The sequence below is a fragment of the Balaenoptera ricei genome, chromosome 1, assembly GCF_028023285.1.
Source record: "Balaenoptera ricei isolate mBalRic1 chromosome 1, mBalRic1.hap2, whole genome shotgun sequence".
NCBI lineage: Eukaryota > Metazoa > Chordata > Mammalia > Artiodactyla > Balaenopteridae > Balaenoptera > Balaenoptera ricei.
The window spans coordinates 130,442,064-130,465,379 of NC_082639.1; the positions used below are offsets into that span (position 1 = coordinate 130,442,064).

Genomic DNA, 23,316 nt, shown 5'->3' on the forward strand with positions numbered 1-23,316 from the left:
TCTCTGGGCATCAGCTCCCCACTTTGTCAAATGGAGATAATACTCCTTGCTCAGGAGTAAGTACTTCATAGGGTTGGTGGACAAAATCAATGAGTTAATATTTGTACAGTGCTTAGAATAGAGCTTGGTACCACGTAAGTGTTTGTTAAATGAATAAAATGGGGAAACTGAGGCTCAGAAAGGTTAAGTGCCCAGTTCAACAGAGCATTAGGTAGTAGCTCTCCAACTTGGTCCTATGACTGTGAGACTACCTTCAATCCATCTACTCACCACAGCAGATAAGATTCGACATGGTGTGGCCTCATCTAAATTCCAGACTTCTCACCCACCAACCCCTTCATGTACGTTCTGCTCCAGTCAGCTGTGCTTACGTGCTTCCATTTCCAATTTGCTCTGGCTTCTGCCTATTCTCTAGTTGGAATACTCTCCCTGTTTGTGGAATGAGTGAATAAAGATTTACGAAGTCTAAAATGTGTTACTGATCTATTGGTCTAATAACTTGATTGAAGAGAGAAAGAAAGAAATAAGTGTGTGCAGGCGGTGAGGCTTTAAAGCACTACAAAAAATATAACAAGTCAGAACACTGGATTTGGCAATGATTTCTTGGATATGACACCAAAGGCACAGGCACAAAAGAAAAAACTGACAAACTGGACTTCATGAAAATTTTTAAAATTTGTGCATCAAAAGATACCATGAAGAGTAGAAAAGCAACCCACAGATTGAGAGGAAATATTTGCAAATCATATATATGACTAGAAATTAGTGTTCAGAATATATTGAGAACTCCTAAAATTCAACAACAACAACAACAAAAAACAACCCACATCCAGGCTTCCCTGGTGGCGCAGTGGTTGAGAATCCGCCTGTCAATGCAGGGGACATGGGTTCGAGCCCAGGTCTGGGAAGATCCCACATGCCGCGGAGCAACCAGGCCTGTGAGCCACGACTACTGAGCCTGCGCGTCTGGAGCCCGTGCTCCGCAACAAGAGAGGCCGTGATAGTGAGAGGCCCGCGCACCGCGATGAAGAGTGGCCCCTGCTCGCCAGAACTAGAGAAAGCCCTCGCACAGAAACGAAGACCGAACACAGCCAAAAATAAATAAATACATTTATAAAAAAAAAAAAAAAAAAAACAACCCACATCCAAAAAAGATATACAAATGGCCAATAAGTGCATGAAAAGATGCCCAACATCAATGATGATTAGGAAAAGTAAATCAAAACTACAATGAGATACCACCTCAAACTCATTAGGATGGCTACTGTCCAAAACAAAAACCAAAACCCAGAAAATAATAAGTGTTGGTGAAGATGTGGAGAAACTGGTACCCTTGTACACTGTTGGTGGGAATGTAGAATAGTACAGCCATTGTGGAAAACAGTACAGCAGTTTCTCAAAAAATTAAACATAGAACTATCATATGATCCAGCAATTCCGCTTCTCGTTATATACCCAAAATAATTGACAGCAAGATCTCAAAGAGCTATTTGTACACCATATTCATAGTGGCATTATTCACAGTAGCTAAAACATGAAAGCCACCCAAGGGTGCATTGACTGATGAACTGATAAGCAAACTATGGTATATCCACATAAAAGAATATTATTCAGCCTTAAAAAGGAAGGAAATTCTGACATATGCTACAACATGGATGAACTTTGAGGATATTATGTGAAAGTGAAATAAGCCAGCCACAAAAAGACAAATATTGTATGATTCTATTTATATGAGATACTTACAAGTAGTCAAAATCATAGAGATGGAAAGTTGAATGGTGGTTGCCAGGGCCTGGTGGGAGGGGGACAGGGGGAGCTGTTTAATGGGTTTAGTTTCGCAAGGTGAAAAGAATTCTGGAGATGCATGGTGGTAATGATTGCACCATATAAGTGTGTTAATACCACTGAACTGTGTGCTTAAAAATGGCTCAGGTGGTAAATTTTATGTTAGATATATTTTACAGCAATTAAAAAAAAGTTGGAAAAATATACCAGGGTACCTTCTCTTTACCTTCTCTCCCCACAGGGTTTGGAGAGTCATGAAATGAGGGAAGTCAGCTGACTTCACGGCATCTCACCCGCTGATGAAGAAGAGAAGAACCTCAGACGGCACGTAGAGTAACCTTTTCCTGCGTCGGATGAGGAAACACAGGCTGCGTCCGCCCTGGATTATTCCTCACTAGGGACTAGTCCGGCAGTGACTTCCAAGGTAAACCCACTGAGTAAAATGATTCATCGCGCTGCACTGTCCCCAGATGACATGGTAAAGCAAAACTCAACTTTCTGCTCATCAAACTCAGCTGGTGCAGTTTTTGTCGTAGAATGTGAGGAACACTCAGTACTAAGCCAAGCTGGACTGTCTGTTGACTTTTTTTCAAAGGGCCACTGGCCTCTCTCCCAGGCCTCCCCCAGCGACACTGAAAGCGGCCATCACTGCCCTTGTGTTTCCCGGTGAACACCGATGGGGAGGGGCCACTTCGGCCTCCCAGAAAACCCACAAAATACCGGCTGAAGTCATGATGAAGACAACTCACTCAGGGGAGAGTCTTAAGCCCCAATAGAAAAGCTCTTTAGGGAAAGGGAAAGAAAGCAGTGGCGGGCTGACCACAGCTCTCTGGGGAGGCCTTAGCAGCCTGAAGGTCGGGCAGGATCTCACTACAGAAATAGCTTTCCCAGCTGCACGCGAGGCAGTTAACTTTCCTTTGCCAGCCATTGGATACCCAGCCTGGACCACGCTACTCCCCTGGGTGGGAGAAGAGCAGAAACGCCAGCTTTCCCAGGGCAGGCTCAGAAAAGCCTCCACCTCCAAAGACACTGGCCCATGGCCAGCCTGCCTGGAACTGGGATTCCAGCAAATCCCAAAGGCAAAGCTGGGTTGGACCAGGTCAGACCTGCCCTAGGCTGTTCTAAGTCTACCTGGCGCTGATGCCAGAAGTGGCTGTGGTGATTCACGGGGCAACTGGACCAAGGGTCTGGTTAGGAGGCCGTGCTCAGGCAGAGAAGCCAGTGCCATTCCCTGGAGCTCCCAACTGGCTACTCAACATCTCCACTTGGATGGCATGGGCACCACAAGCCTAACATGTCCAAAACCAGACTTCAAGTTCTTTGCCTCTCAAACCTGCTCTTCCCATATCTCTTCATCTTGTGTTACGGTACCCCCATCCTTCCAGTTGCTCAGACCCTAACTTTGGAGTCACTCCTGACTCCTCACTTGCTCTCACATCCCCTATCTGGTCCATTAGCAAATCTACTGGCTCTGCTTTTGAAATGTGTCTAGAATTCAACTATGTCTTACTATCTCTGCTACCATCACTGTGGTCCAGGCTACATTATGTCTTCTCTGGGTTATTAGAATAGCTTTCTCACTAGTCTACCTGCATCTGCCATTGCCCCCCTCCTCAACGCATCAACCAGAGTGAGCTGGTTAAAACAGAGGTCAAAACACATGAACAAGTCACTGCTTCACTCAAAACCCCAAAAGGATTCTCATGTCACTCAGAATAAGCCCTGCAGCTTCCTACACGATCTGGCTCTCCATTACTGGTCCAACTTATAATAAAAATTACCTTTTTACTGCCATTCCGATGACACTGGCCTCCTCACTATTTCTCAAACGCATCAAGCATGTGTCTACCTCAGGGCCTTTGCACTTGCTGTTTCCTATGCCTAGAACGGCTTTACCTCACATATCTTCGTAGGTTTCTCTCTCATTTCCTTTAGGCCTTAATTTATATCACCTTTTCAGCAAAGCCTTCCCAGTTCACACTACCTAACATTTTATACCCCATACTTCATGGACCCATTCCCTTTTTTATTTTTTCTCTTTAGTGCATATGTGTGTACTTATTTATCTTGTTAATGTCTTTCCCTTTCACTGGACTGTAGGCTCCCTGAAATTGAGAAATTTGGGGCCTGTAAATTTTGGGGTCAGCATTTAGAACAGTGCCTGGCAAACAGTAGGTGCCCAATATTTGTGATAAATAAGTGAATATATGTATAAAAAATGGGACACTGAACATCTTGGCACACTAGGCATTTCTTGCCTTCAGAGAATTATTTTTGCAGATGTAGCAAACTATTAAACTAATAAACTATTAAACTATTCATTATCCAGTCAATATCCATTCTCCCCTTTCCCCTATCAACAGACCCCTGACTTGATGTGGGACATCAAATGCACCTACAAAAATAAACTCACTTGCACAGAGCTTGGGTGGCCATTAGATCCAGTTCCAGTCAACGGAAGTCTACAAGGTGGCGGAAAGCTATCCATTTCCTGACAAAAAGACACAGACTCAAGCTGTGGCTTCTGCCCTTTTCCCTCTCCCCTTTCTCCTGACTAGAACTCAAACCCAGTGCTTGAAGGTGAAGCAGCCATCTTTCGACCATGTGGCTGGGTGTCCTATGCAACGCAGAGCAGAAAGACTAAAGTAGCCCAGATCACCTACTGAGTTGTAAAGCCACTGTGCCCAGCCACGGCTAGTCAACCCCTTACTGGTTAAGTCCTTGGAGTACGGTTTCCTTTACATGCTGTGAAAGCTATCCTAACTTGACACTTAGGTCAAAGGTGAGAAGAGATGCTGAGGAAGGCCAACCGTGCTGTGCATAATTATTATGGTGCAAAAAAAAATTGCTGGTACGGATTGGTGCTATAGGGTCTCCATTTATCCACCCATCCCCTTCTCCCATCTACCCCTGCTGCATTCCCCTTGACCCTAAGGTGCAAACAACCCCATAACCCTAACTTGTTCACCCTTTTCCATGATAACTCTATATACAATCAAAGATTCTAATCATTAGAAAGAGAGGGCCTCCATAAAAAAAGAATGAAACGTTGCCATTTGCAGCAGCACGGATGGACCTAGAGATGATCATACTGAGCGAAGTAAGCCAGACAGAAAAAGACAACTATTATATGATATCACTTACATGTGGAATCTAAAAAAAAATAATACAAATGAACTTATTTATAGAACAGACTCACAGATATAGAAAACAAACTTATGGTTACCAAAGGGGAAAGAGGAGGGGAGGGATAAATTAGGAGTATGGGATTAACAAATACACACCACTATATATAAAATAAACAGCAAGGATTTACTGTATAGCATAGGGAACTATATTCAATATCTTGTAATAACCTATAATGGAAAAGAATTTGAATATACATATATTGATATATGTATAACTGAATCACTTTGCTGTATATCTGAAACTAACACAATATTATAAATCAACTACACTTCAATTTAAAAAAAAAAGAAAAAGAGAGGGCCTCCAGTAACAACTTCCCCTCCAAAACTGCAGTAAAACCCAAGCTAATCCTTCGAAATGCCTCATTCTGGATAGGCGAGTTTTATGAATTGGTGGGGCTTTATCACCTTAAAACATCAAAACTTTTTGTTTCAAGCCTTTAGGCAAAATTCATGAATATCCATCATACATTTCCCTATATTTTAAAACAAAGTATACAAAACATAACGATTTTCATGACTCAAGGTCATTAAATGCCAAGATAAATGAAATTTTGACCTTACAGATCAGTGCTAATGTAATTGCTTTCATTTAAAATCTTAGAGAAGACTGTTCAGCTTCCCACTCAGCTGGTGGGTTATCACTGTGAGACTTTATTACATGATTTGAAACACAGTGATTCCCTCAAGTTGGATAAGGGTAACATTATTTCCTATTGTACCAAGTGTGCCTTGCATATTGTTTCTTTTTGAAACTTTCTCTGCAACTTGTTTCAACCTTTGGTGGCCCTTTTCCCTATACAGAGTATATTTACTCTGTTTACTCTGTAGTTTTCCTTGCCAAGCTAAGGAAAGGTCTATGTAAAGTAGGGGCTGATATCCTGAGGGGGGGCTTCAGTGCAAAGTTCTCCAGGTATGGCTTCTGTCATACAGATGTCATCTCCTCCTGCACCTTTGGGGAGGGTTGATTTTCTACTTCTCAGCACTCTGCCAGATAAGTGACACGCTAATTGTATTTATATGGCTCAAGTGAGTAACTGTGGCATTTTCCAGAAAAACAACGACCCTTGAAACAGCTCAGAGCTCTCCATTTAACTTTAATATTTTTTTAAGTGGTAAGAGGAAAACTGCGAATTTAAAAGCAAGATTGTCGACTCCTATTGGATTTTATACCACCAGAAAGATATGTAAGTGCAGACAAATATGTTATATACTGAAGGACTGACATTAGAATTTTCCAAAAGGCTAAGTCTAAAAAATATGAATTTTGAAGAGACTATAGCTATATTTGCAGAAGATATTTGCACAGGCTTGCATAACAAGGTAGAGTATTACTATTTCTCAGCTACCTTGCTTCCCTCTTATTTTTATTTCCTCTATAAACTATCCTATCACACAACCTCTAAGTCAGGCATTCCCAAACTCCAGTTGGCAGTTACTGTTTGTAGACCAAATAAATGATGTCTCACACATATGTGAACTATTATTCTTCAGATGTCTATATATGCTGTAGTGGTCAATAAAATTTGAATTCATTTTTTACATTGTTATTGATTCACAGCAGCTTTCTGTAATTAAGCACTTTCTTTTCTCCAACTGAAGTGATACTGAAAGGGCAGGTGGACCCACATAGCCTGGCAGAGCTTGGAGACCACTATCATAAGCCCAGGCCACCTACCCCCTTGTTGACACTTATATGAATAACATCTGGCTGCAGATCCTTACATCTACCTTAAGAGCAAAAGTCTCAAGAAGCCTTTCTGGAACATTCCATCCCCACAATGACCCTGACCACACCTTACATCTAGTTCTTCTTTTATATTATCTTTTCAGACACGCATGTCTTAGCACAAGTTTTTATTTTAGGTGAGGATGCTTTCCCCTGCAGATGGATTATAAATTCTTCCTCAGTTTCCCCTTTGAATTCCCAACAGCACTTTGCATGTGGGAGAAAATAAATATTTTATATTCCTCCTACTCATTAATATCTACTTTGATCTGATAGTCAATAGAAAGAACATGTTTTTCGGAATCTGGACTGAACCTAGGTTTGAATTTCATGTGACTGTGTATGTCCTAACCTCCCTGAGCCTCAATTTCTCCGAGAGGAACAAGAGAGTGGAATGAACCTATTTCATATAATTATCAAGGGGAATACATGAAGTAACATATGTGAAAGCAGCTAGTGGAGTGGCTGTCGGGAGATAAACTCAAAAACTGTTTAAGAAAGTTATTTAAGACATGGAAAGAAAACTCAATTCTCTTTTCCCCTTCAAATTTTAATTAAAACCAAAGAGGTTTCATTTGACCACTTAAGTGGATAAAACAGAGGAGAGAAAAGCTGCATTGCAAGAGACTGCAAAATGGAAGCATCTTTGACTCCACTCGGGGGCTCGGGGCCTGAGAGCTCCGTCACCGCAGAAAAGCGCTGAGCTCAGAACTGTGCTGCTCGGTAACCAATAAGGCAGGTGCTCGCTGCCTGAGAAACGTGACCAGCTGACTGAGAAACGTGCAATTTCAATTTACCTCCATCTGCGATGAGGGGAACTGACCTTCCATGCCCACAGCCCCTACCCTGAAAGAGCAAATCTCATTCTTTAAACCTAGAGAGGGAATCAGGATGGCTGGGAGGGTCTGAAAATGTCCAATCAGAAGACTCTAGATAACAATCAGACTCAGTCACTACCCCAGTATCCTCCATCAGTGGTTATTGCCCCCACTCCCACCTCAAAGGACATCTGGCAGTTTCTGGAGACATCTTTGGTTGTCACATCTCAGGGGACGCTACTGGCATCTAAGGCCAAGGATGCTGCTAAACGTCCCATAATGCACAGGGCAGCCTCCCGCTCACCCCCAGCAAAGAATTACGCAGCCCACTGTGTCAGTGGTGCTGAGGTTGAGAAATCCTGTTCTATAGGAGTAATTGGGTTCATTCCATGTTTTACTATTTATCCTTAATAAACAGATCAAGAAGAATAAAACAACTCCCTCCATAAACAAATTCACACAGATGCTCCAAGGAGACAAGAAGAGACAGAAGCTATGCTGAGACGATTACTTCTATCACAAGATAAACAATGATTACTATGCTAATTGGTTTTACCCTTAATTATCTGTTTTACTCATTATCCTCATACAGCCCAGCAAACTAATTAAGCGCATATTGCTAAAATTGAGAATAATATTTTTAAATGGTTTAAAGTGGTACTCCTCAATACATTTTTTTTCTGATGACCCTGTCTGAGACAGATGCCATCATATACAGCCCTGAAGAATAGGGGATATCCCCTCCCTCCCTTAACACATTGCCACTCGTTCCTGGACACTCTTAACTTCCCCCTTCTCATTCCTCACTCAGCTACCCCCAAAAAATGTTTAATGAATACCTATTTGGTCCCAAGCTCCACTTTGCAGCTGGGACACAGCACTGAACAAGACGCCAAAATCTCTCCTCTCCTGCAGCTTACGTTCAGGGTGCAGGGGACATAGACAACAAACAAATGAATAATAAATAGTAGAAACTTGTGGTTATAAGATTAATACTAGGGATGTAATGTCCAACATAATAAATGTAATTAACACAGCCATATGAAAATTGTTGAGAGTAAATCCTAAGAGTTTTCATCGCAAAGAAAAACTTTTTCTATTTCTTTATTTTGAATCATATGAGATGGTGGATGTTCACTAAACTTGTGATAATTATTTCATGACGCGTGTTAGTCAAATCATGATGCTGTACACCTTAAACTTGTACAGTGCTGTATGTCAATTGTATCTCAATCAATCTGGAAAAAATATGAAAAGAAAGAAAGAATTTGATAAAATAAATTAAAATCTAAAAAAATAGACAATAAATAGGTAAAATAATTCCAGAGAGTGGTGCTTGCTATGAAGATAAGGAAAACAGGGTAAAGAGGTGGGGGGAATGGGTGGGTGGGCTGGGAGTGAGGAGTCAGCAAAGTCTCTCCAAGGAGCTGACATTTGAGACCAAAAATGATGCAAGGGAATTTCAGGCCAGGGGAAGAGCCCTCGCAAAGGCCCTGAGCCAGAATGAGTTCGGCATGTCCAGGGAATACCAATGAAGCTGGAGAGCAGTGAGGGAAGAGGAGAATGGCAGACATGGAGACGGTGAGGGGCTGGATTATGCAGGGTGCTGTGGGCCGTGGTGAGGAGGGTGGATTAGACTCCACGTGGGATCGGAGGCCCCCGGAGTGATGCATCTGACTCATGTTTTAGAAGGGTTACTCTGCTCCTGGGTGAAGAAGGAACTGCAGGGATCAAGCATGGAGACGGAGACAGAGACACCAATCAGGAGACTGCTGCTACAGCCCAGGTGAGAGATGAAGGCTTGGACCAGGGCTGTGGTAATAGAGATGGTGAGAGGGGATCAAGTTCATTAATCCCCAACATTTGAGAGCTAAACGAGGCCTTAGAAGTAACTCATTCTAATTGTGTTATTTTACAGATGATGAAACTTGAAGGTCCAAAGAGGTGAAGTGAGTTACACAGAGTCATACACCTAATTACTGACAAACCCCAGTTTCCTGACTGCCATCACGACACCTCTGCCCTTACCTGGCCATCCCCAGGCCTGGGTGGGGAATGCAGAATACATGTAGGAATATGAACCCTCTAGAAAGTAGTCCCAGTCAAGTCTAAAATAAATGACTACCTATGCTGAGGGCAAGGTCACCAATGACCTCCTAGCCGAATCCAACGGGTCCTTCCTTGGGGTCTCTCCAGCATCTGACACCTTTGACAACTTTCCTTTTTTCCTGAGACTCCCTCTTCCCTTGGCTCCCCTGACCCGGCTCTCTCCTGCCTCTCCCCACTTTGTTCCCTACCAGCCTTACATCTACCTGGAATCATCCTGTCCTCTAAGTGTTACTGTTTCCCAAGATGCCATCTGGGGCACTACTTCTTCCTTTCTCATCTGCAGAGGAAATTAACTGTTTACTTCCCTTCCTTCTCTTCCCCTTGCTCTGCAGTTGCCCCTGAGTTTCCTCTGAGAAGTCATCCTTTTCCTCCTCTGAGTTCATGTGCCTTCATGGATGTGACACACCATCGACACCTGGCCAAGAGCACATTCCAAGTCCCTCTGACCAAATCAGTTTATGAGACGTAACAGGACCGCTGCTGGGATAACTGGGAGAAAGACAGCTTCCCCCCTCCATTGGATCTGAACCTGCAGCTTCGCCTAGCCATCACGAGAGGAGAGCATGAGACAAGGGGAGGTAAGAAAACAAGTCCTGATGAATCATTTGAACCCTGAACCCATGCCTGAAGCCCAATACACTCTTGAGCTTTTTAGTGATATGAACCAATAACTTTCCTTTTTGCTTATGCCAATTTGAACTGGATTTTCTACCACTTGCAGAAGAAGAGTCCTATTTGATACCTCATCTCTCTCTTTGTGTGCTCCCTCTCTGTACTCACCAAAACAATGATGACTCCAAAATCTCCATCTATAGCCTAGACAACTCTTGGGGGCTCCAGATTCATATCCACCCACCTAGTAGATGTTTTCCCCCATATGTCACACCCAGGCACCTCAGATATAACGTGTGCAAAATGGAATTCATCATCTCTGCTTCTATCATCTCAATATACTATTCTTCATGTTTTTCTCTACCCTAGAAAAAAAATCACCACCCACCCAAATCACTCAAGACAGAACCTAGGACATCCTAGACCACTCTTGTCAGATAATCCTGATGGGGCTAAGGCTATGAATGACACTTTCTGTGTGACCTTGGGTACAGTAATGGACATACCTGAGCTTTGGATTATCATACAGCATTGCTAGGATTCAATGAGATAATGTATGTAAAGCAATAAATGTTGGTTGGTTCCATTCCCTATCACAGACATCTAGTGCACCACTAAATCCTAACTCAAAACTTCATCCTCACTGCCATTACCCCAGCTCAGAGCCTGACCATCTTTCCCCTGAATGACAATCAGATGTTTCTATCTCATCTTCTTGTCTTTGATCTCACCCTCACTCCAATTTGTCCTCCCCACTGCTACAAGACTGATCATCCCCTACACAAACCTGGCCATGCCATATCATTCTTTGGCATCTGCAGAATCTATTCATTTACAGGACTCTCCACTTCAGCTATACTGAATAAATCACAGTTCTCCAAGTATGCACTGCTGTTCTCCAATTCCATGACTTTGTACCTGACAATGATTCCATTGTCCAGAATGCCCTCTCTCTCTCTATTCTCCCACCTGGAGAAGAGCTCATCCTTAAGACTTGGTGAAAAAAGTCACTATAAAAATGGAAGGAAATAAACATGCTACACTGGCTAAAGAGGCTCACCAGCAAATTCAAACCTTGACCTCCCCAGTGTCAGAAAGGAGGGAAACTGAAGAAAAGTAAAAGATATAATTTTAAATATTTTTAGATGAAAAAAGCAAAGTAGGAATGGAGAGGAAAGAGAAAATTTAGGAAAATTTAATTTTGAGATAGGAGAGGACTTCCTAAATAAAACAGAAAACTTGAAGCCATAGAGAAAAGTCTTATAGATTTAACCACATAAAAATTAAACACTTCTGCACAATCAAAGGTACAATAAGCAAAGCTGGGAAGACAAAAAAGGCAAGATATTTGATTTATTAACAAGAAAAGGATTAAAATCCAAAATTTAGAAAAAGCCTCAAAAATTGATGAAATCACCAACAATTCAATGGAAAAATTGTTAAAGGATTTGTTGAGCAATTTGAGGGAGTGTAAATCCATTAAGCTTTTTATGTTGTTGTTGTTTTAAGGGTAGACCTGGAAGAATCTATCAGCACTTAAAGTGCACATAACTTTGATATTGAATGGTCTCCAAGATATAGGTTAAATTTTTTTAATTCCATAAGCAGAATGGGGTATTTAGCATACTACCATATTTATTTTTTTAGAGGAAGAAAACAGAAGATACATTTAATTGGCCTATAGATTCATGGACTGTCTCTAGAAGAACACACAAAAACTGGCAAAATTAGTTGTACCCAAAAAGGGAAACAGAGGGCTAGGGTAGGAGGGAGGTGTTACCTTTTATAGCCTTTGAATGTCATTCTTTATGCATACTACCTATCTCCAAACAAGTAAACCTTGTTTACTTGTAAACAAGTAAGTAATTAAACAAATTCAATCTCTTTTTCTGCACAGTCTCCAGATCCCAATACACAAAGGGAATTCTGCTTAAATAAATGTTTAAAATATACATTCCCTTTGACCCACCAACTCCACTTCTAAGAGTAACTTTTATCCAAATATACTCTACAAGTACACAGAGACTTATGTACAAGGATGTTCACTACAGAATTGTTTATAATAGATGAAGTTGGAAACAATCTAAAAGTCCCTCAGTAGGAGAATGTTTAAATGAGTTACAGTGAATCTGTACTATGAAATACAACGTAGCCATTAAAAAGAATGACGTGTATCTATGATATTGATATTGGAAGACATCCAAGTCTTACTGTTAATTCAAAAAAGTAAGTCACAGAGCATATAATTATATATGATCCCCGTTTATGTATTTTTAAAGGTATATCCAGTATACTAAGGTTGGTCCTAAAGTTGGAAATGCAAATAATATTTTTATCATGTTTTACAATATAATATCAATAAACTATATATTATGTATTCATATTCACCTGTATTTCCAGACTTGGTGAGCATTTATTTCTGCATTGAAAAAGACATAGAAAATAATACATGTACAGTGGTTACCTTTCAGATGGAGAGAGGGAGTTGAGGTGAGGTAGAGGGAACTTTATTTTCCTATATATTTTTATATTTTAAAAATCTTTTATAATAACTATACTTTTGAAAAATTACTACATTCCTGGCATGCTTTCCATTATTTATCCAAGGTCACAGGTTTGTAAGTGGCAGGGCTGGGTGCAGGCTAGCTGACTTCAGACTGTGCTCTTAATACGGTGTGGTCTTACCTGTTACTTGAGTATAAATCAAACACAAACCCAAATCAAATGCACCTCCAGGTTTTACCTCTGGCCACACTGAAAACTCCTTCCTTTACGCTCCCATCGTTCCCTGAACATATCTGCCATGAATGCCATCCTCTGCCCTGCTGTGCACATAAACTGGCCAGCGAAACAGATAACAACCAGTGTGAGCACTCTCTTGGTGTAGGACTAGAATCACAGATGAGATTAGTACTGGCTGAACGAATGAAGTACTGAGTCATCAGGTCAATCCTTCTTCCAAACTCCAGGTAGCACAGAGCGCTATCTCCAACTTGGGTGATGTTTTTTGCTCTCCAAGAAAAACAGCAAGAAGACACCACTTCTCCCCTCCAGTCATGCGTTACTGCATCTCAGGACAGCAAGTACTTCCTAAGGTTGCAAGCTGGCAGTCTGCAGGTCACAACCAGCCCGAACACATAATTTGGTTACCTGGCACATTTCGAAAAATGTTTTGAATTAGTTGCCAACTTTACAAACATGAAGCTCTCTTCCATGAAAGTTTGCACCTTCCCCCCAAATTCAGATCAAGCAGTGTGCTGGAACCTTGTCCCACCTGCTCCTGTCTCTTTATGGGAAGGCATGCTCTACACACAGCGCCCCCCCCCCCCCCCCGCACAGCCCTCCTCCTGCACGCAGGCTTCCTGACGGGCCCCAGCAGCAGAGTTTACATCACAGAACTGTATCTCCTTTGGCTGACGTTTAGATCAGTTCCAGCTCAGCCCATTCCGTCCTCCACAGAACCCAAACAACGAACGCTGCCCCTCTGATCACGCGGCCAGGCCTCCTTTCTGACCCCCGCTGCACAGGGCTGCGACACAAAGAGCATGATTTGACTACCTGAGGCTTGGACTGAGTTTCTAAATGCCAAGCAGGCCTCCTTGGGAAAAGTTTCTATTCTTCCCGTCACGGCACTGGAGCCATAGGGCAAAAGAACATCCTGAGCTCCAGGAGCCACCTGTGTGATGGAGCCCACGTGAAAAGCACTGCCAAGTCAAAAGACCTGAGTTCAGTCTGGGCTCCTTCCTTGCTGAGCAGAGCACTTCTCTCTTGAGTCTCAGTTTCCTCACCTGTAAAACCAGCTAACGCCATTTCACAGGGCTCTTACGTGAATGAGATTTTAAAGTGTATATAAAAGTGCTTGGAAGCATCTTCGAAGTATAAAATGAGTGTAGACTAAGACATGAAAAGAGGGGCACTGTGGAAGAAGTGACTGAAATGGGTGGTTGGATCCCAGTAAAAGAGAGCTGGATGAAGAACCCCTGTCTGTACGATCTGAGGTACCTCCCACCTCCTCTCTCTGCTTTGGGGGCCTGGGAAAGGCCTTTCCTAACCTGTCTCGGTGGCCACAGTAAGAGGGATTATGAGGGAAAGCCACCTAGTATTTCCCAATGCAGTAGCTCTCGGAAGCTCATTTCCAGGTCCAGGTCACTGGGGAAGAAGAAGCTAGGCGGAATCTGCGCTGGCTGGACAGGGAGGGGGCACGGTGATGCCCATTCCACCACCACCCCCCAGCCCCCCTCCCTCGCCTGGTGTTATCATTATCCCAATTGGATACATCAAGGAGCTGAAGTCCTTTCCCTCCAAAACCACACCACCTTCACAGGCAGGAGGATCAAATGACCTGCTCTAGAAAGCACTTTGCAAAACAGACGAAAGGTACAATAAAAAACAAAAATAGTCTCAAAGATGTGAGATAAAGTGATGCCAACACACCACTGTGTGGTTACTGGAGAGCAGACCCTTCTGAAGCGCCCCAGAGCACCCCAGTTAACCAACAGACAATTCTCATCCCACAAGCCTCTGTCAAAACGTTGCACAGCAGTTAAGCTCTGGCCCAGAAGGCGGGCCAAGTGCCCCCAAAGCTAAACGAATCTCAAGACCTGAGGAATAGAGACGCCTACCCGGCGGCGCCAAGGTGGGCCGAGCGACTTCTGGGCGCATCTTCCGCCCTGCTCGAGAGACAGCGCCCTGAGCCCCGACAGAGACGATGTAGCTCACCTGGTCCTCACGGATTTCAGCTGAGGGTCGAGGCCGCTTTGCCCCACACACCTGTCCCGGAGCGGGTCACAAAGCCCCTCGGCCCGAGGGGGCACGACCCCTATCAGCCGGGTCGCGGGCCCGCACGGAGGTCTTCCCTTTCCGGGGGTCTCAGAATGGGGCTTCGGGCGGCGCCGGAAAAGGGGGGCGGGCTAGTGGGAAGGGCCTCTCAGAAGCCCCTGGCCGCAGGGGAGGGGCACGCCCCCAAGATCTTCCCACAAAGAGCCCCGGCTCCCCGAAGCAAAGCGGAGTGCGCCCGGGAGGACAGTCCCCTACCTCCAAGGGGGCGCGCAGAGAAGCAATGCGCCGTGGGGGCGGGGAGGCGTGGGGGAAGGGGGCGCAGAGACCCCGCCGGGCCTGCGCCCTCGCGCCCGGCACAATGAACTCGGCCACGCTCCAGCCCTGCCAGCGCCCCCCTCCCCGCCCGCCCCCGCCGGTGCTCACCCGGGAGCCGACGCCGCGGCAGCTCAGGGCCGCGCCTGGCCGCCTCCCCGCCTCGGCCGCCGCCGCCGCTTCCTTCCTCCCGGCCGCGCTCGGGGACCGGAGGTTTCGGGTTTCACCCCGCCGAGCCCCGCTTCGCTCCTCCCGCCGCCCCGCCACTAGCACGCGGACCCTGCCCGGGCGCAGGCCAAGTAACTTTGCGGCGCTCGCGCCCCTCCTCCGCCCGCGCCGCCCGCCCCTCCTCCGCCGTCCCGGCCCCTCCGCCCGCTGGCCACCCCAGTCCCCCCGCGCCCCGCACCGCCCCACCCGAGCCCCGCGCGCCGCCTCTCCTCCCCGCCCGGGCGCCGCCGCTTCCCATCCCTCACGCCCCTTCCTTCGCGTCTGCCCTCCCTCCCGGCCACTTTTCCATTTCTTCCCACGATCGGCCTCAGCTGCGGCTCTTTGTCTCGCCCCAACCCTCTCGGCTCGCACCACTTCTCTCCCGTAAACCTTTGTGGTCCCTCCTCGGGCCTTCCCCGATCCCGTTCCTCCGTCCCAGTTCCAGCCGTTCGGACGTCCCCTTTTCCATTTGCCTCTCCATCACACTTATACTTTCGGATTCTTCCCGTAGGCTCCGCACAGTCCCGTTCTCCTCCTCCAATCTCGCCGTGGACTCCTTCTGGCATTGCCTTTCCTGCTCACCTTTCATTCACGTAGCCAACGTGCCTGAGCGTCTGCCTGGTGCCAGGCAGTGTCCTGCGCCCTGGGAATATCACAGTGAATCAACCCGCGAAGCCAGCCTTTGAGGAACCCACAGCCCCTGGGAGTGGGAGGGTGGATGTAAACAGATCTTTACGATGCTACTCTACTCTCCCTCTGAGCCAAAAGGCTGGGGAGCCGTAATTACAATACACAAACCAGGGTGCTGCCAGTTCAGAGGACAGAACACTTCCTTCCCAGATTGGTTTTTTTTCCCCCCCTTCCTCACTACCCACGTTCTATACCATCCCTAGCCTCCTGCGTTTTCTGTGCAGCAGCCTCAATAAGGGGACAAAAAGTTGAAGCAAACAATAGAATTGCTTTAAAAACAGAGGGAGAGAAATGGGGCAGCAAAAGAATCGGGTAAGAAGTTATAAAGCCCAGTTCACCGAACTCCAGCAAAAACTGATGCTATGCCCAGAGCAGGATTCAAGTTCCTCTGAAATCCATCTGCTTTGATAAATGCATTAGTTATTCCCTTGTCTACAGATTGGCACTGTGGGAGCTGCTTCCTTATTATTATTAGGACCCTGAGGTACCATTTAGAATGATAATTTACTATCTAGCACCTGCCAAACACCCAGCTTGTCTTCAGGGACAAATGGGATAATGGGGACACAAAAAGTAAATGGATGCCTTAATATTCCTATGGGACAGATGCTCTATTTGGTCAAAAGCTGGAAACTGAAACTCCTCTCAGATTCTAGGTCACCAGCAAGCCAGATGTTTGAAGGAGCTTGAAGCAGTCTGTTCTAGAGCGTATTTTAGACTTTTATTCTGAAACCCCTGTTTATTTTTTTAATTTGCATTGACTCAGACACTGGCTAAGCTTTGTGACCCTGGGGGAGTTATTTACCCTTTCTGAATCTCAGCCTATTCATATATAAAATAGGCATACTCACACCTGCCTACTGTAGAGTTAAAAAGGTGAAATGAGAGAATGTAAGTAAGTCACCCAATGCCATAGAAAACTAAACCCTTTTGAAAGCTGGTATTCAAGAAAGGTCTGGTAACATATGCCATAGACTGGCATGAGAGAATGAGAATCAAAAACAATTATGGCTCTTTCAGCTCCATATCCACCCATGATGCAAGAGAGGTCCTTCCCAGACTTATTCTATTTCATTTTGAACTCTTCAATTGAAAACATTTTTTTTCTCCTGCTGCTCATTATCAAATATATTATTTATCACAAAGGCTTTTCTTCCCATAGCTCATAAGCTCAGAATTTACTGTGCATTCAAGGATAGAAATTGTTGCCAACAAATGCATTTTTTCAATTGCTCTCTTAAAATTTTTTTCTTCTTCTAAAGCTAGTCTTGAGCTGTGAGCAGTATTCAGTCAGACAGAGAAAACACAGAAAAAATATTAATTATTTTACTATATATCACTGTATAGATGATACTGTATAGATGTCATCTATACATCTATATTGCAGATGACAGTCGTGTGAAAACATGACATTGGTTTTGTGCAAGGATTAATTTTTTTAAACAAAAGATATATAATAATTTTCTTCCCCAAATCAGTTTCATAAGCCATTTCCTTTGGGGTCCCCCCTAAAGACTTCTGAACTAAGATAATGCGAGGCCTCATCCAAATGAATCCTAAATGCTGGTTGAAGAATCTACACATGATGAGACATTGTTGATATAAAATATCTTTTCAGTACAGCAGTTCACATAAAACTAGTCAAAGCAAAACTGGGAAGTATATTGCATGTTCCACATAGAATATTATTCCCTCACTCTTCACACGACAACTCAACTTAAATGTCCTCCCTGACCAATCTAAATGACATTTTCTAACCTCTGCTCTCTCTCAGATCCCCAATATAAAATATATCCCAATTTATTATATATATGTCTTTTTTCTATGTATTTGTTTATAGTATACCTCCACTTGTAGACATAAATTCCATGATAATAGGAACCCTATCTGTTTTATTTACCATTATAGGACCAGGGCCTAACCCAATAAAACATTTAAAATATATTAATGAAAAAATAAAAATAAAGTATGTCTTCAGAGGCCTCTGGTTCCCAAACTTTGGGATATATAAGGAGCCCTTGGAGATTTCTTAGATACAACACCAAAAGCACAAGTGATTAAAGAGAAATTTGATATGTTGGATTTCATAAAAATTTAAAACTTCAGTGCTTCCTAGAACACCATCAAGAAAATGAAAAGACAACCCACAGAATGGGATAAATTGTTTGCAAATCATATATCTGATAAAGGACATGTATCCAGAATATATAAAGAACTTCTACAACTCAATAATAAAAAGGTAAACAACTCATTTTTTAAATGGCTGAAGGATCTGAACATACATTTCTCTGAAGAAGATATATAAATGGTCAATAAGCACATGAAAAGCTACTGGACACCATTAGCCATTAGGAAAGTGCATATCAAAACAACAAGCTTCCGATTCCATTGCGCTCGGCGGTTCCCCGGATCTGTCTCTTGCTTCAACAGTGTTTGGACGGAACAGACCCAGGGTCGCCCTTTCCTCCAGCCTCCGACCACCCTCCAGCCTTCGGAGCCAGCCACTCATCTATCCACCCTCCAACCTTCGGAGTGAGGCACTCAGCTGTCCTCGGTCACCGGGACCAGCCAACACCATTTTTTGAGCCGAACTCCTTATTACCGATCAACCATGAGCTCCCAGATTCGTCAGAATTATTCCACCGAGGTGGAGGCCGCCGTCAACCGCCTGGTCAACATGCATCTGCGGGCCTCCTACACCTACCTCTCTCTGGGCTTCTATTTCAACCGCGACGATGTGGCTCTGGAGGGCGTGGGCCACTTTTTCCGCGAATTGGCCGAAGAGAAGCACGAGAGCGCCGAGCGTCTCTTGAAAATGCAAAACCAACGCGGCGGCCGCGCCCTCTTCCAGGACGTGCAGAAGCCATCTCAAGATGAGTGGGGTAAAACTCAGGACGCTATGGAAGCCGCCATTAACATGGAGAAGAACCTGAACCAGGCCCTTCTGGATCTGCATGCCCTGGGTTGTGCCCGCGCAGACCCCCACCTCTGCGACTTCTTGGAGAGCCACTTCCTAGATGAGGAGGTGAAACTCATCAAGAAGATGGGTGACCACCTGACCAACCTCCACAGGCTGGCTGGTCCCCAGGCTGGGCTGGGCGAGTATCTCTTCGAAAGGCTCACCCTCAAGCACGACTAGGAGCCTCCGGAGCCCAGTGGCCTTTGAGGAGCCCCTCTGGTGTTAGGGCTTCTACCTGAAGCCCCTCTCTGCAGCCACTAGGCAGCTTTTTAACCATCCTGGAGCCCTCTCCCAAGCCTTGGACCAAATGGAAATAATAAAGCTTTTTGCAGCGGCTAAAAAAAAAAAAAAAAAACAAAACAAAAAAAAACAACAAGCTTCCACCTTCCACCCATCAGGAGGGCTATAATGAAAAATACAATAACAAGTATTGTGGAAGATGTGGAGAAATTAGAACACTTGTACATTGCTGGTGGGAATGTCAAATGATGCAACCACTTTAGAAAACAGTTTGGCTGTTCCTCAAAATGTTAAACATAAAGTTACCGTATGACCCAGTAATTTCACTTCTAGATATCTAACCAAGAGAAATAAAAACATACACCCACACAAAAATCTGTTTATGAATGTTCATAGCAGCATTATTCATAATAGCCAAAAGGTAGAAACAACCCAAATGTCTGTCAACGGATGACTGGATAGACAAAATGTGGCCTATTCAATGGAATATTATTCAGCCATAACAAGGAACGAAGTGCTCACACATGCTACAACATGAATGAACCTTGGAAACATTATTTATGCTAAGTGAAAGAAGCTAGACACAAAAGGCCACATACTGTATGATTCCATTTATACGAAATATCTTGAATAGGTAAATCTAAAGAGAGAAAGAAAATTAGTGATTGCCTAGGGCTGGGGGTGGAGTGGTCTGCGAGTGACTGATAATGGGGTACAAGGTCTCTTTTGGAGATGATGAAAATGTTCTAACATTTGATCATGTGATAGTTACACAACTGTGAATATATTAAAAAACAGTGAATTCTACATTTTGAATGGATGAACTTTATGGTATGTAAATTATGTCTCAATAAAGCTCTTTTAAAAATCAGAAGAATCCCTTGGGAAATTTGTTAAGCTGCTGAGTTTCAGGCTGCATTCCCAGAGAGAATGACTCTTCAGGAGTTGTGGGTAGCTGCTGTTTGCTATTCAGCACGCATTCCCTCTCCTGCAGGCAGTGTACCCTTAACTTTCCTTCGGGAAACCATTGCTTCCCCCTGGGGGTCAGCCATGGCGTTTACATAGAACTGACCTCTCCTCCAGCTCCAGGGTTGGACTCTGATTCTCAGCATCTCCCATCCTTCTCGACCACATCATTGGTTCAGGGATGGAGACCAGTCAGATTGAAGCCTCAAGGACATTTTGCTGACAATGCTGGGTGGGACCAAAGCTTAGGAAACAGAGTACAGAAAGGTATGTGTTGTGGGTGAGAAATAGAATTTAGGCCCTGGCTGAAGTATTTGATCCTGGATGAAGCCTTCCCTGAAGTTGATGTACCCCTGGACCCATCAGTTACAGGACCCAACAAATAATTTTTTTAAGCTCATATGGGTTTATTTCTCTGTTACTTGGAACACAAAGCATCAAACTGAGTGGTTCGCAATACGACATTTTGGAAATCTGTGGGAGCATTTGGGGGTTGTCACGATAATTAGAGGGCACTCCTGGCATTTAGTGGGTGGGGGCCAAGGATACAAGACGTCTTGAAGTATGTGGGACTGTCCTAGGCAAAAAGAACGCTGTGACTTTTGAAGGACCCACAAAAAAAACCTGTTTATCATTTTCTGAGTCTAGAATCAAACTATCTTAATCTGATCACAAAGGTGTTGTTTGCTTTGTTTTGCATGGTTCTGTTATACACCAGTTTGTTCAGGAATGCCATTACTGTGTAAACTGAGGGAAGAGTGTACTTTGATTTGTTCAGACTTCACCAAGATTTGTTCATCAGTTTGGAAAATCACTGTCACTTAAGGTATCAGATTTACCAATACAAGTTAGGTGACCAGGTCTGCATTTTTATACGTCATGTTCACAGTGATCCTATCTATGACTGCAAGTGTCTGACCACTTTATAGTGTCATCTAGTAGGGTTAACATATTGAAATGAGTATAATTTTGTTGTTTATTCATTCATTCATTCAACAACTGTTTTCTGAGTACCCACAATATGCCAGGAAACAAGAAAGAAATCCCAGCCTTCGTGGAGCTGATATTTGGGTGGAGAAGACACAATAAAAAAGCAAAATATATTCTATTTTAGGTAGCGATAAGTACTAAGAAAAATAATAAAGCTGAGAAGGGAAGATGAAGTCTCAGAAGTAGGGATGGGGCTTGAATAGGGTAGTCACGGAGAACTTCCCTGAGAAGGTATCTTTTGAGAAAAGACTTGAAGGAAGTGAGGGAGTCAGCCAAGTAGACATCTGGGGAAGAGTGTTTCTGGCATGGAGAAGAGCCAGTGCAAAGGCCCGGAGGAGGCAACATCCTCAGGTTGTTAAAGGGACAGTGAGACGAGTGTGGCTTGAGAAGCAAGAGTAAGAGGTAGAGAAATAGAATCTGAGTTCGGAGAGGAAACAGGAGGCCAGATGTCTTACAGATCCTTTGGCTTTTCTCTGGGTGAGAAAAGTTATGGATAGAAATGTGAATTAATCGCTCATTATGATTATTAACATTAAGAGTATCATTTTAAAGTTTCGAAATTCCATATGTAAGTAGATTATGTTATTATAAATTTCATTTCAGGATACTAAAAGGTTGTTATCAAATATTTGTTCTTTGTTTAAAAGGGTATGTTAGACTTGAGAATAGTTCCACTAACGAATATGGCAGGTCTGGGATGGCACTCTAGGATTCTGCATCTTGTCACATACCCCCAGGTGATTCTGATGCACATGGCCGGGACCCATTAGTTGGAGAACAAGCCTTCAAACCTCCAGCTCAGTTCTTTCTTCTTTTGTGATATCTCCTACGTAAGCAGTTTTCTCTTCTGCCTTTGCATTGTGCATGCTTCCAGAAACATGTTGGAGGAGTCTTACAAAAGAAGACATGGACACAATATGACTGATAAAATAGCTCTAGAAAACTGAAAACCAGGAAAGGAAGAGGGAGCAAGTGTTCCCACAAGCCGGTTTCTTGGGGGTGGGTTTTATTCTGGGTTGTGTCTACCTGTGAGTGAAGCCATCCATGATTCTATGGGCTGCAGACGTCACCTGCAACAGTCTCACCTTGCAACATCTGCTCTGTGTTTGTGTGTGTGTATAGGATGGAAAAAGAGAAGGCAGAAGAATCTGTCCAAAATTACTGGAGATACGGGCATTTGAAAATTTCTATAGAAAACTTTTGCTTTTAGGATGGTGGATTTTCTGTGTAAAATTGTTGGTTAAACCCAGGCAACTTTTTCTAAAGATGGTCTGTACAGAGTACACAGATAGTCAGATCTGACAAATATATATTGGGCTCCTACTATGTTCTGATGTCCCTACTGGGCATTTTATTTGTATTATTTCATAGTCCCATTATGACTTTTGAGCTGCTAGTTGACAGAGACCTCTGTTCGTCAGATTCAAAGGTGAGAACTTCAATTCTGTAATCAGTCCTTTCTCCCACCCCCACCAGAACATTTTATGTAACTTTTCTCTGCCTCAGTATCCACGTCTGTAAACTGGGGACCATGCTTGGACTTAACTCACTAGATCCTTGTGAAGATTAAATGAAGTAACAAATGAAAATGCCACACATAGTAGGTGTTCAGTAAATGCAGGTGTGTGGGTACACTTATGTGTATTTATGTGTACCCACACATACACTTACACACACTGCAATGGACTGAATGTTTGTGTTCCCCAAAATTCACATGTTGGAGCCTAACCCCCAGTATGATGGCATTCAGAGGTGGGGCCTTTGAGAGGTGATTAGGTCATGAGGATGGAGCCCTCATAAATGAGATGAGTACCCGTATAAGAAGAGATGCAAGAGATCTTGCTTCTCTCTCTCTGCCTTCCATCTTGTGAAGATACAAAAAGAGAGCCATATGCACACCAGAAAGCAGATCCTCACCAGACCCAAGATCTT

The 23,316-nt window shown here is 43.8% G+C and overlaps 2 protein-coding genes across 5 annotated transcripts in view; one reads left to right on the top strand and one right to left on the bottom strand.

The window, feature by feature from the left end:
- The window catches only part of GPR161 (G protein-coupled receptor 161), a 47,497-nt gene extending 31,320 nt beyond the window's left edge, over window positions 1-16,177 (bottom strand). The window contains exon 1 of one of the 4 annotated variants that reach the window (XM_059903362.1): window positions 16,122-16,177. In XM_059903362.1, coding sequence (XP_059759345.1) covers window positions 16,122-16,128 — 7 coding nt within the window. In that variant the 5' untranslated portion in view covers window positions 16,129-16,177. The other 3 variants (XM_059903381.1, XM_059903371.1, XM_059903353.1) reach the window with 3 other exon arrangements.
- A 2,521-nt stretch (window positions 16,178-18,698) lies between these two features.
- On the top strand, window positions 18,699-19,522 carry LOC132352687 (ferritin light chain-like). Its single transcript, XM_059903389.1, has one exon. The coding sequence runs from the start codon at window positions 18,841-18,843 to the stop codon at window positions 19,366-19,368; it is 528 nt and encodes a 175-aa protein (XP_059759372.1). The 5' UTR covers window positions 18,699-18,840; the 3' UTR covers window positions 19,369-19,522.
- The last annotated feature ends 3,794 nt before the right edge of the window (window positions 19,523-23,316 follow it).

What these genes read in the sequence shown, in the direction of transcription:
- LOC132352687 (XM_059903389.1), top strand. Translation starts at nt 18,841, where the DNA reads ATGAGCTCCCAGATTCGTCAGAATTATTCCACCGAGGTGGAGGCCGCC.